Source organism: Scyliorhinus canicula, chromosome 8 (genome assembly GCF_902713615.1).
Source record: "Scyliorhinus canicula chromosome 8, sScyCan1.1, whole genome shotgun sequence".
NCBI classification, from domain to species: domain Eukaryota; kingdom Metazoa; phylum Chordata; class Chondrichthyes; order Carcharhiniformes; family Scyliorhinidae; genus Scyliorhinus; species Scyliorhinus canicula.
The window spans coordinates 79682237-79695254 of record NC_052153.1 but is presented as its reverse complement, the minus strand read 5'-3'; the positions used below and the strand labels follow the sequence as shown (position 1 = coordinate 79695254).

Sequence of the window (13018 nt, the reverse complement as noted above, 5' to 3'; positions counted from 1 at the left end):
CCTCCAATACCCCTCCAGTTTTGGACAGGGCAAAACATATGAATGTGATTTGCGGGTCCCCTCCCCACAACGTTCACAAACATCATCTACCCCAGTGTTCTTCAAACTTTTTTTAACGGGGACCCATTTTTACCAACTGGCCAACCTTCGGGACCCAACCCGGCCGATCTTCGCGACCCACGCAGGCCGACCTTCGCGACCCTCGCAGGCCGACCTTCGCGACCCACCATTTTCTCTTGCCTTGTTTGCTGCTGACAAAAATGGAGGAAATGATTTTGGGTCCCTTTGGCCCTCGCACACACTACTCCAATGGAACCTGTTGGATTAAGATGAAGCCTTCCGGTGTCAGAAAGTATGGAGTCTTCATCTGTCCAAAGTTCTGCATTTTTTCCTGTAAAATATCATCAAATACAACTTGTAAAAAATAAATATAAATAAAATGAATTAAGTAAATGAAGAAAATAAATGCATAAAACCCCCCCGAACTTGTAAAACAAAAAGCTGCGACTGTTTTAAAAAAAAAGTGACCGCACTGCGCATGTGTGCCCGATCGTCGGCGCGCAAGCGCATAGTTTTGCGCATGCGCGCCGATGATCTGGCACACATGCACAGTGCGGCCGCAGTTTTTTTTACATGATCGTGGGCATTTTGAAGGCTGCTTGCAGCCGGTGTTATTAACATCTGGCTGTTGCGCGCAGATTTGCACGATCGGGAGCGCCGCGACAGACTGCTCCGCGACCCTCCCGACACCCGCCCGCGACCCACCGGCGGGTTGCGCCCCGAGTTTGACAATACCTGATCTACCCCCTCAAAGAGTCGGCTCATCCTCTCCTTTTGTGAGGTGCGCCCTATACCCCACCTTCAGCTGTATCAGCCCCAACCTCGCGCACGAAGTTGAGGCATTCACCCTCCGGAGCACCTCACACCACAACCCCTCCTCACACCACAACCCCTCCTCCATACAAGCAAATTATTGCAGGTGCTGGAATCTGAAACAAAAGAGAAAATGCTGGAAAATCTCAGCAAGCCTGGCAGCATCTGTAGGGAGCGAAAAGAGCTAACGTTTCGAGTCCGATGACTCTTTGTCAAAGCTAACAGACAGAGAAACTCGGAAACGCCTCCTCCATACCCTCCCCCACTCTTCCTCCCACTTCGCCTTAATCCTCTCCATTGATACCTTATCCTCCCCCAGAATCACCCCATAAATCCCCGACACCACCCCCTTCTCCATTCCCCCTGTTGTCAGTACCTCTTCCAACAGCGTGGGGGTCGGCGCCACTGGAAAGCTCTGTACCTCCTTCCTAACAAAATATTGGACCTGCATATATCTAAACATCTCCCCCTACCCCAACCCATATTTCTCTCCCAGCTCCTCCCGCCTCGCAAACCGGCTCCCCAGAAACAAATCCTTTAATACCCTAACTCCCCTCTCCTCCCATCTCCGAAGACTCCTATCCCACTTCCCTGGCTCAAACCGATGGTTCCCCTGAATCGGCATTTCCCTTGATCCCACCCCCAGCTTAAAGTGCTGGTGCAACTGCCTCCAGATCTTCAACGCCGCCGCCACCACCGGACTACCCGAATATTTCCCCGGGGCCATCGGGAGTGGTGCTGTTGCCAATGCCTGCAACCCCGACCCCCTGCACAGACTCTCCTTCATTCTAACCCACTGGGAGTCCCCCCCCCTCTAACCGTGGGCAGCTCGGTAGCACAGTGGTTAGCATAGTTGATTCACAGCTCCAGGGTCTCGGGTTCAATTCCCGGCTTGGGTCACTGTCTGTGCAGAGTTTGCACTTTCTCCCAGTGCCTGCATGGGTTTCCTCCGGGTGCTCTGGTTTCTTCCCACAGTTCTCAGCATTCGCTGCCCAGTAATAATACAGTAAAGTCGGGAGACCCAACTCCCTGACTGCTGTGCTGTCTGCAACAGCACCTTCCTAATCCTAGCCCCCCCCCCCCCCCCCCCCCCCCCCACACCCACCAATAAACGGTAATCAGCTTTTCCACTTCCTCCCTCTCACCTCCGGTTGGGACACCACAAAATATTCGCGTTTGTCCAAATTTAGCTAACATCTCAAAAAAGACCCAAACACTTGAAGCAGCTCCAGTATATCACCCCTTGACGACTCGACTATGACACATGCAATAGCAAATCGTCTTATGTACAAAGACACCCTATGCACCACCCTCCCTCCACATCCCTGAACCCCTCAACGCCAAAGGCTCAATCGCAAGCGCAACAACAGGGGGGACATAGGACACCCTGCCTGGTCCCTCAGTGCAGAGCAAAATACCCCAAATTCATACTATTCGTGCCGGCACTCGCCCTCGGCTCCCTGTATAGTAATCTTACCCACTCTACAAGTTGAGGCCCAATCCCAAACTGCTCCAAAACCGCCATCAAATATTCCCATTCTACCCGGTCAAACGCCTTTTCGATGTTCAATGTCACCACTGCCTCTGTCGCCCTCCCCTCCGGCGGTGCCATAACTACATTCAATACCCTCCTAATGTTCGAAAAGAGCTGCCTCCCTTTCACAAACACAGTCTGATCTTCCCCTCGTCAGGCACTCCTCCAACCTACTCGCCAATACCTTCGCCAACACCTTTGCATCCACATTCAAGAGTGATATAAGCCTAAACGACCCACAGTCTGTCGGATCCTTATCCTTCTAGAGCAACAAGGAGATCGATGTCTGCCCCAAAGTCTGTGGCAACACCCCCTTCCCTGTCGCCTCCTCAAATATCCCCACCATCAGCGGCACCAACCTATCTTTAAATTTCTTGTAATACACCACTGGAAACCGATCTGGCCCTGCTACCTTCCCTGACTGTATTCTCCCAGTCGCATCTTTTATGTGCGCTGCCTTCTCCCCATACTCTTAGATTGCTCTCCTCACCCGCCTCAACTGGCACACCACCTTCCTTGTAGACAGCGATCAAAGCTCACCTGCAACTCCTTCCTCTTTTCCAACAGTGTTGGATCTACATCCTCTGCATACCTCCTGTCTACCTCCAATAGCTCATCTATTAACCTTTGGCGCTCCACCCTCTCCTCCTTGTCCACTTTTGCCTTACAAGTTACCACCTCCCCCCTCATCACCACCTTCAAAGCTTCCCATACCACTGCCTGCGAAACCTCCCCTGTACAATTAAACCTCACGTATTCCTCAATCACTTTCCCAATCTTATCACAAAACTCTCGGTTCCCCAACAGCCCCACATCTAATCTCCACCCCGGCCTCTGCACTGCCCCCTTCTCCAGCACCATATCTACGCAATGCAGCCCATGATCCGATATTGCAATTGCTGAAAACTCAGATCCCTTGATCCCGGCCAACAGCACTTCCCCACCACAAAAATATATATCTGCGAATAGGCCTTATGAACCGAAGGAAAAATCGAATATTCCCGCTCCCCCGGGTGCAAAAACCTCCACAGGTCCACTCCTCCCATTTCCATCATAAGTCCAGCCAACGCCTTCGCCGTGCCCCCCCTCTCCCCCTGGACTGGGTATGCGGACGCGACCTGTCCAGTCTTGCTCCTGCCCCATGTTCCAGTTTCCACCCACGATCAATTCATGTGAATCCAAGTCGGGGATGGCCCCACAAACCTTTACAAACCCTACATCACCCCAGTTGGACCATACATGCTTATCAGAGCCACCAACCTCCCCTCCAATGCCACTGTCACTATCACATACCTACCTCCCTGATCCGCCACCACTTTCTCCATTTTGAACCTCACTCTTTTACTTACCAGGACCGCAACCCCCTGCACCCTGCCATCAAAACCCAAGTGAAACACCTGACTAACCCAGCCCTTCCTAAGCCTCACGTGATCCTTCACCCTCAAGTGGGTTTCCAGCAGCATCGCCACATCAGCCTTCAAACTTTTCAGGTGCACGAGCACCCTTGACCTCTACACTGGGCCTCCCAACCCCCACACGCTCCACGTAACTATCCTAACTGGCGTGCCACAGGGGTCGGTGCTGGGACCACAACTTTTCACAATATACATTAATGATCTGGAAGAAGGAACTGAAGGCATTGTTGCTAAGTTTGCAGATGATACAAAGATCTGTAGAGGGACAGGTAGTATTGAGGAAGCAGGCGGGCTGTGGAAGGACTTGGACAGGCTAGGAGAGTGGACAAAGAAGTGGCAGATGGAATGGAATGTGGGAAAGTGTGAGGTTATGCACTTTGGAAGGAGAAATAGAGGCAATAGACTATTTTCTAAATGGGGAGATGCTTTGGAAATCAGAAGCACAAGGGACTTGGGAGTCCTTGTTCACGATTCTCTTAAGGTTAAGGTTCAGGTTCAGTCGGCTGTTGGGAATACAAGACCAGAGATATATATATATATATATCCACTGAGGGTACATATGGCTCTGGTCAGACTCCATTTGGAGTATTGTGAGCAGATTTTCATTTTCAGTTTTGTGCCCCGTATCTAAGGAAGGATGTGCTGGCCTTCGAAAGGGTCCAGAGGAGGTTCAAAAGAATGATTCCTGGAATGAAGAGCTTGTCGTATGAGGAACGGTTGAGGACTGTGGGTCTGTACTCGTTGGAGTTCAGAAAGATAAGGGGGAATCTTATTGAAACTTACATGATACTGCGAGGCCTGGATCGAGTGGACGTTGAGAGGATGTTTCTGTTTGTACGAAGAACTAGAAGCAGAGGACACAATCTCAGACTAAATGGACGATACTTTAAAACAGAGATGATGAGGAATTTCTTCAGCCAGAGGGTGGTGAATCTGTGGAACTCTTTGCCGCATAAAGCTGTGGAGGCCAAATCACTGAGTGTCTTTAAGACAGCGATAGATAGGTTCTTGATTAATAAGGGGATCAGGGGTTATGGGGAGAAGGTAGGAGAATGGGGATGAGAAAAATATCAGCTATGATTGAATGGCGGGCCAAGTGGCCTAATTCTGCTCCTATGTCTTATGGTCTAACTGGGCCTGACCTACCCCTAGACATTGTTTTAAAAAAAAAATTTGGTGTACCCAATCATTTTTCCAATTAAGGGGCAATTTGGAGTGGCCAATCCACCTAGCCTGCACATTTTTGGGTCGTGGGGGCGAAACCCACGCCAACACGGGGAGAATGTGCAAACTCCACACGGACAGTGACCCAGAGCCGGGATCGAACCTGGGACCTCAGCGCCGTGAGGCCGCAGTGCTAACCCACTGCACCACCGTGCTGCCCTCCCCTATACATTGTTAACATCGAACCCCATCCCCCCTTCTCAGAATCCCCCCACCCCCCCCACACGTCCCTTCGAAAAAGCCTCACCCAGTATCGATTCCCCCCCCCCCCCCAACTTCACACCTCTTAGGTCCATTGAAAGCTGCTCGTCAGGCTCCAATGTTCGCAGCCCCTCCCCCCACCACATCTCCGTTCACTAACCAACTAAAGCTGGCTAGTGTGAGGCCCCTGCCCAGGCCTTCCCTCCCCTCCTGCCCAGTCCCAGGAAAAACAATCAAACATGCACATCCCAGAAAAAAATGTCGCTACAAAGAACAACAATAAAATACTTAACCTCTATAACAGCATGAAGTAAAAACATGACTCAAAACTGCATATATACACTGTCCCAACTCCCCTTCCGCAGTTCACAACACCTCTTCAGTCCCATTCTTCGCTTCTGCCCCAAGCTTCTGTCTTCAAAAATGCCTCCACCGTCTCAAAATAGAAGTCTCTGGAGTTGGAGTTCCCCCTCAGCTTTGCTGGATACACCACTCCAAACCACACCCCACAGTTGTACAATGCCGTTTTCGCTCAGCCAAAAGTCGCTCGCCACCGTGCCAGTTCCAATACCAAATCATAGTAAATGCGAACACCCGCACCAGCCCACTGCAACTCCCACTTCTGCTTTGCCCAGTTCAAGAGCTTGTCCTTCGTCTAGTACCTGTGAAAACAGATGACGACTGCCCTTGGCGGCTCGTTCAACTTCGGCTTATGCCTCAGCAACCAATGAGCCTGGTCCAGTTCATACGAGAGGGTTCCGCCCCCCCCAACAGTTCCACCAACATCTTGGCAAAGTATTCCGTTGTGCTCGAGCCCTCCACCCCCTCGGGCAGGCCCACAATCTTCAGATATTGCCAACTCGAGCGGCTCTTCAAGTCATCCAACTTAGCTTGCAGCCCGTTGTTGGCCTCAACTACCCTCTGCAGCTCATTCCCCATCGAGGTGAGCTGATCGCTGTGCTGCGACATGGCCTTGTCAACTCCCTTCATCTTCTCACCCTGCTCCCTCACCTGGGCTGATGTCTTCACCACAGCCACCCTCACCGGGGCAATTGCCTCCTCTACCAACGTCTTCAATGCCACCGCCATCTCCTTTCTCAGAACCTCCATATGCTTCGCCAATTGCTTCTCCAACTCCAAGGACATCACCGCAGTCATCTTCTCTGCTGTAAGCAGTGTGGCCCCACCCAGCAGCACTGCCTCCGCCATCTTGCCAGCTCTTGGGCTGGCCCTCTCACTCAACGGTGAACCCTAACTCCCTCTTTCCTTCACGGGCTGTTTTCCTTTGACTCTTTGACATTCTTTGCCTTCTTTATACCTTCCTACACCCAGTCATTCACAAATTGCCCCCAGGACTGGACTCCTAAAAACACGCCTCGAGCAGGAGCCACCCAACATGCGACTTCCCCTCTACATGCTGCCACCAGAAGTCAGACTTCCACTTAAAAAAAAACCCTGGATTAAAATTTACAGCAGTTATTATGCAACAGTATAATACTTTAACAGGCTACTTATGCACACAATCCGTCCTAGCCATACATAGACTATGTCATGGCTTCTTGTTCCATTCTTGCTCCCTTGAACTGAGTGCTCACGCTGTGACTACCTCATCCAGCTCTGACCTGGTACGTGTTAGCAGCCACCTAAACGAAATGTGAGAGGGTGATTGCACAGCTTTGTGGGATCCTATCTTTTAAACTGGAGGCAGTAAACACTCTCTGACATGTCCAAGTAGAGGTCTTGGCCAAAATATCTCCAGGAATGTGTTACCTGGATATGTTTGTCCCCCACAAATCCCTCTTTCTTATCTGAATGGAGCCCCAAAGAAAAGCTCTTCCTTATTCCTTCATAAGGTGTAACAGTCAAAACCAGCAGTAGTGAAGAATAATGAAAAAAGTCTTGTTAGGAATAAAAAACAAAGTGCAAAAAAAAAACTACCCAACAAAACCACTTGAGTTTACGGAGCAAACTGCAACAAGCAACCTCCCACCCAAACACCTTTCTTCCCTATTTCAGCAGGTGAGCACCAGGGACTTCCACGCCCTAGTTGTGATGACTGAAGCTCGCGCTTTTTGAGGTGCTAAATCCGCAGGGCTAACTTTAGCTACTCTATTTTATTATTTAGAGCTGGGCTGCGGGATTTGGACATTATTATTCACTGCTAAATTGCACCTTGTAAAATCAGGCATGCAACAATCGCATGTCTGATTTTATAACCTCTGGTTTCCTGGGGCCTCTTAGAATTTACCCTATTAAGTATATTCATGAAGGAATGTGTGTGGCAGCCAGACAAAGATGTGGAGAGCCATACAGAAAGGAGACGAGATGGGGAACAAGTTTTACAAATTGTGTTAGAAATAGAGTGAGAAAAGTACTCAGACATAAACAGAAAGGTATCAACATTATAGTGGGAATCGTCTGTGACATGAAAGAGAGAAAGTGGAATATAAAGCACAGAGCAGATGTCACTCAAAGAGAATGAATAAGCAGAAGAGAAACGGAATTTCTTTGTACCTTGTTGAACTTGACAGAAAATTACTATACTATATAAAACCAATTACTGTGATAATCATAGTCTGTTCCAAGTTTCAAGCATTTTTATGCTCAGGATTGAAATGATTAGCAGCTGATGGCTGACATGTCGGTATTCACTAGTCTTGAAGAGGTGGAAGCTTTCTATATTTTGTTGGAATTTTTGTTTCTCACTAATACATTAATAAAGTAGAAGTTGCAATATTTGCATAAATTGCCCTAACTTATTCATCTGTGCAAGTGGATCCAACAGTGATAGTGCATGTGGAGCAGGTAGGTAATTACATACCTGAAGCATTTCAGTTTCAAAGTGAGTCAGGTTGGATCAGGACTGCCAATCAGAGTTGGGTTTGGGATTTCTCACCGGAGTCAAGTTAGGGTTGGATTCAAAAGTTGAAGGAGGTTGTGGTTTACAAAATCTGCTTGCTGTTGGTTCTATCAATGCCATGTTGAAAGTCTGAAACCTTGTCCTTGCTTTGTATAGCTATCTCTAAATATAGCAGGTCCCAAAAGAGCAATTAATTCAATTTTCATATATTTTGACATCTGAATACATCTGCATAACTTTTACGGATACAAATTTCGTAAATAAATTTTGGCATGAAAGCAAAACTTTATAATAGCAGTAATGATGGAAGGAATGTTTTCTACGAATTTTACCAGTTTAAGGTTAATAGAAGGAGGTAAGGCCAGAGCAGGTTTGAGTATTTTTCAAAATGTGGCCTATATAACAGGTTTAATGTTGAAAAGAATGTTGAATATTTCATTTATTTTGAATTTTGATGCGGTAATAATGTATTCTTCTGCTTTGAGTTAGAAAGCACATGTTCACTGAAATGTATTTTTCTAGCTCTCAGAGGAAGCAGCTAAAGAGCAGCAGCAACTAAGGTCCCTGTTGCGATGGCGAAGGCTTCAAGACGAACTTCAGAACTCTGAAGAAGAATTGCAAGTGTTGAGGTGAGCACATCATGTCAGTGATGGTGTCAAATAGTCGGGCATTTTGCTGTCTTTGAAAATGATTTTAATTTATAAAATAACAATGGAAAGCATCCAATTAAATCCGACAGACTGAGGCCTCCGCAGACATTTGAACTAAACTGATTTCAAGTGTGCCGTCATTATTTAGGTGCCTATTATGAAATGTATCATTTTCAATTTTAAGTTGAACTTTTTTCAGGAACTGGATGAATAAGTGTCTGCTCCATTTATACACATGTTCCTGGAGTATGTGCTTTCCAGTTTGGTTGGGTCCAACTCTCTTTGCAACCCAAATTTTAAAAAAAACTCTTGCTCTAAGGTTTAAGCCCTAAGGAAACTCAGAGCATATATTGTCAACTTTTAGTTGCATTTGGTTGCTAAAGTTTATGTCTTTCTTGCTTGAACAATTTTGCCTTTTTGCACGATAAGTCCATTTTAATTCCACCCCCCGCCCCCATCACTGTTTCGTGAAATGTTTAATTGTCCATAGGAGTGTAGAGTATTTACAATACAAGGAAGTCATTCAGACCATTGTGTCCATGCCAGTTCTTTGCTAAATCAATCCAAACTTAAACCCACTGTTGCATGCTCTCCTTACAGTCCTGCATCATCACCTCATTTTCAGTATCTGTGGGATTTGGAAGGGCTGAGTGAGTGGGCATATGCATGGCAGGTGCAGTAGAATGTGGATAAGTGTGAGGTTATCCGCTTCTGTAGCAAAAATAGGAAGGCAGATTATTATTTGAATGGGTGAAAATTAAGAGAGGTGGATACTCAGCGAGACGTTGGTGTCCTCGTGCATCAGTCGCTGAAAGTAAACGTGCAGGTACAGCAGGCAGGAAAGAAGGCAAATGATATGTTGGCCTTCATAACAAGAGTATTTGAGTATAGGAATTAGAGATGTTTTACTGGAATGGTATAGGGCATTGGTGAGGCTACACCTGGATTGTGTGTAGTTTTGGTTCTTGCAATGGAGTGAGTGCAGCAAAGGTTTACCAGGCTGATTCCGGGATGGCGGGACTGTCATATGAGGAGACTAAAATGGTTAGGATTATATTCATTGGAGTTTAGACGAATGAGAGGGGATCTCATAGAAACTTACAAAATTCTAACAGGATTAGACAGGGTAGATTCAGAAAGAATGTTCTCAATGGTGGAGAAGTCCAGAGCTAGAGGCCATAGTTTGAGGATAAGGGGTAAAGATAAGGAGAAATTTCTTCATCCAGAGTGTGGTGAATCTGCGGAATTTGCTACCACAGAAAGTAGTGAGGCCAAAACGTGTAATTTCAAGAAGGAATTAGATATAGCTCTTGGGGCTAAAGGGATGAAGGGATATGGGTGGAAGGCTGGATCAGGGTATTGAACTTGATGATCATTCATGAGCGTAATCAATGGTGGAGTGGGCTCAAAGGGTTGAATGGCCTCCTCCTGCTTCAATTTTCTATGTTTCTATGTGTATAAATGCACACAGTGTGGTTAATAAAGTTGTTGAGCTGAAGGTGCAAATAGTCATGTGGGAATATGATGTAGTAGTGATAGCTCAGACCTTGGTTTTTGGAGAGGGGAGGTTGATTGCTTCAAATTCCTGGGGTGCAAGGTATTCGGCAAAGCTGGGAAAGGACAAAAGGATGAGGGTAGCAGTGTCATGATGCATGAAATTATTGCAGTGCCAGAAAGAAAAAATATCCTTGGTGGATCAGAAACAAAATCTATTTGGTTGGAGATGAGAAGTAATAAAGGAGCTATTATACTATTTAGTATAGTTTAAAGGCTGTGGAATAGTGGGAGAAGATAGAGGAGCAGATTTGAAAGAAACTACTGAAGGTGCAAGAACCATAGAATAGTGATACAGTAATAAGAAACTTTAACTGTCGCGACATTGAGTGATTGTGTCAAGTGCAGAGACAGAGGAATCTCTGAAGTGTGTTCAGGAGAATTTTCTTGATCAATGTGTCCTGTTCAATGAGGAAGTAGGCATTGCTGGATTAGGTTCTGAGGAATGAAGTAGGCAATGTGGAAAATATGACAGTCAAGCACCTTGGCAATAACGATCAGCGTATCATAAAGTTTAGATTAGTCATGGAGAAGGTCAGGGAGCAATCTAGAGGAAAAATACTTAATTGGAAGAAGGCTGGTTTCAGCAAATTGAGGAGGGATCTGACCCAGGTATATTGGAGTCAAAGGTCTCCATGCCAAAATAATGGCATAACGTGCACCCTTTAAAAAGGAGATGTTTTGGGTACAGCCTAGGTAAATTCCCAGAAGACGAGGGAAAGTAAAGACAATGCAGCTTGACATCCTTGTATGATAAAGGAGTAAGGTGAAGCAGAAGGAGGGATATGTAACTGATATAAACTCGATAATATAAGGGAGAATCAAACTGTATATAAAACAATATAGGAGGAAATGGAAAAGAAACTAAGGCTGAAGAGACAGTAGGTGAATAAGTTGATGGCTAACACAGAAGGGAACCGAATGTTTCCATCGACATATTAACAGTAAAAGGGTTGTCAGAAGAATGATGAGACTGATTGGGGAGCAAAATGGAGTCTATTGGTGTAAAAAGAAGGCATGGCTGAAATACTGAATGAGTACTTTGCACTGGTGTTTACGGTGGAAGAGTACCGTGCTAAAATTATGGTAAATGAGGAGGTTACCGGGATACTGGATACGATTTAAAAAAAGAAGGGGCTCTAGAAACGCTGGCAGTAATTAAAGCAGATGAATCACTAAGCCAGGATGGGCTGTTGTAATGACTTAGTAAGAAGTCTTACAACACCAGGTTAAAGTCCAACATGTTTGTTTCAAACACTAGCTTTCAGAGCACTGCTTCTTCCTCAGGTGAATCACGTAATGACTTAGGCCAGGCCTTTGAGATTGGCCAATTAGAATAAGTGTATTCTGTGTATATAACAGGGAGTGTCAGATCCTCTGCACTCCCGGTGTAGACAGCAGACTGAATGGCTATGGTTGTTCAGCTGTTGGGTTTGTAAATAAAAGGAATTCTGGTGACGGGACTTCTGCCTCTGTGGACTTATTACAGTGTCGACGAGGGAAACGGAACGACCCGAAGAAACCTGCTCGTCAGCAGCTGCTCCATATTGAGAGTAAGCTACTGACAGGCAAAATGCCTTTATTGGGAAAATTGGACTCTTTTGACCCTGCAGTGGAAGACTGGGCCCAATATGTGGAGCGGATAAAGTACTTCTTTAGAGCAAACAATATAATTCCGGATGAAAAGCAACGGGTCATTCTGCTGACCGCATGTGGGCCAGCAGCCTTTGCCATTATGTGCAGTCTCACTTTTCCTGAGGCACCAGACACGAAAACTTTCCAGGAATTGACGGACGTAATAAAAGAGTGCTATGACCCTAAGCCACCTCTGATCCTGCGAAGGTTCCGGTTTTACTCAGCATTCCGAGACACTGGAGAGTCAGTTACAAACTTTTTATCACGATTAAGGCGATTAGTAGAGGCTTGCGAATTTGGCCTGGTGCTAAATGAGATCCTCCGAGACCGTTTGGTATGTTGTTGCACGTTTTGCTATGGGTGTAAAACGCGTTTATTGGAGTGTATTAACACGCCTCCGTTTAAAGGCCGTGTGCTTAACACTACTAGGCTCTGTGTATGTATTTTCAGCTCAGGAGTCGCCAGATGCCGTATAGACACCTCACAAATATTCCAAGGTCAGGTTCAAAGTAATAAAACGATACACCGATTAGTAAGTTCCAAACGATCAATATTTATTATACAATTATAATAAATACGCATGCACACGCTAAGGGACTAAGCTATGACTAAACTAAGCAATCAGAATACTTAACTAAACAGGAACAGGCAAGGTCAGGGAGCGAGGCCTTCGTTTCGGTCTTGGTCTGCAACCTTCAGAAAGCGTGCTGGTCACTGGGGGTCTAGAGGGCCTGGTTCGCGTAGCGAGCGTCGTATTGGCACTTACGGTTCGGCGGCTGGTGCTCAACGGCTGGAGTCAGGATACAATTCGAAGTTCTTGGTCAAAGCCGGAGCACGAAACAACAGACAGGACCATGGGTGGGGGTCTATCTTTTATAGGGGTCCCCAATGTCCTTGCCTTTTCCTGGGCGGGCTTTACCTTCAGGTATCGATTGGATCGCTCCCAATCGATATCTTTTGAATTCCTCCAATGTGAGGGTCTCTCTTAATGGCGGGGGCGGTTTCTATAGTGGATACTTCTGGTGCCGCTCTGTCTGGACATCCACTTAAAGTATCTTATTCAAACCCAAAT

The 13018-nt window shown here is 46.5% G+C and overlaps 1 protein-coding gene across 6 annotated transcripts in view; it reads left to right on the top strand.

Annotated features, from left to right (window-relative positions):
- The window catches only part of LOC119970344 (aminopeptidase O (putative)), a 335542-nt gene that overhangs the window by 124101 nt on the left and 198423 nt on the right, over positions 1–13018 (top strand). For all 6 annotated transcript variants that reach the window (XR_005461589.1, XM_038804804.1, XM_038804803.1 and 3 more), the window contains exon 7: positions 8630–8736. Coding sequence is in view for 5 of the 6 variants with exons in the window: in XM_038804804.1 (XP_038660732.1) it covers positions 8630–8736 (107 nt within the window). In the remaining variant the exon portion in view is untranslated. The remainder of the gene's footprint in view (positions 1–8629; positions 8737–13018) is intronic.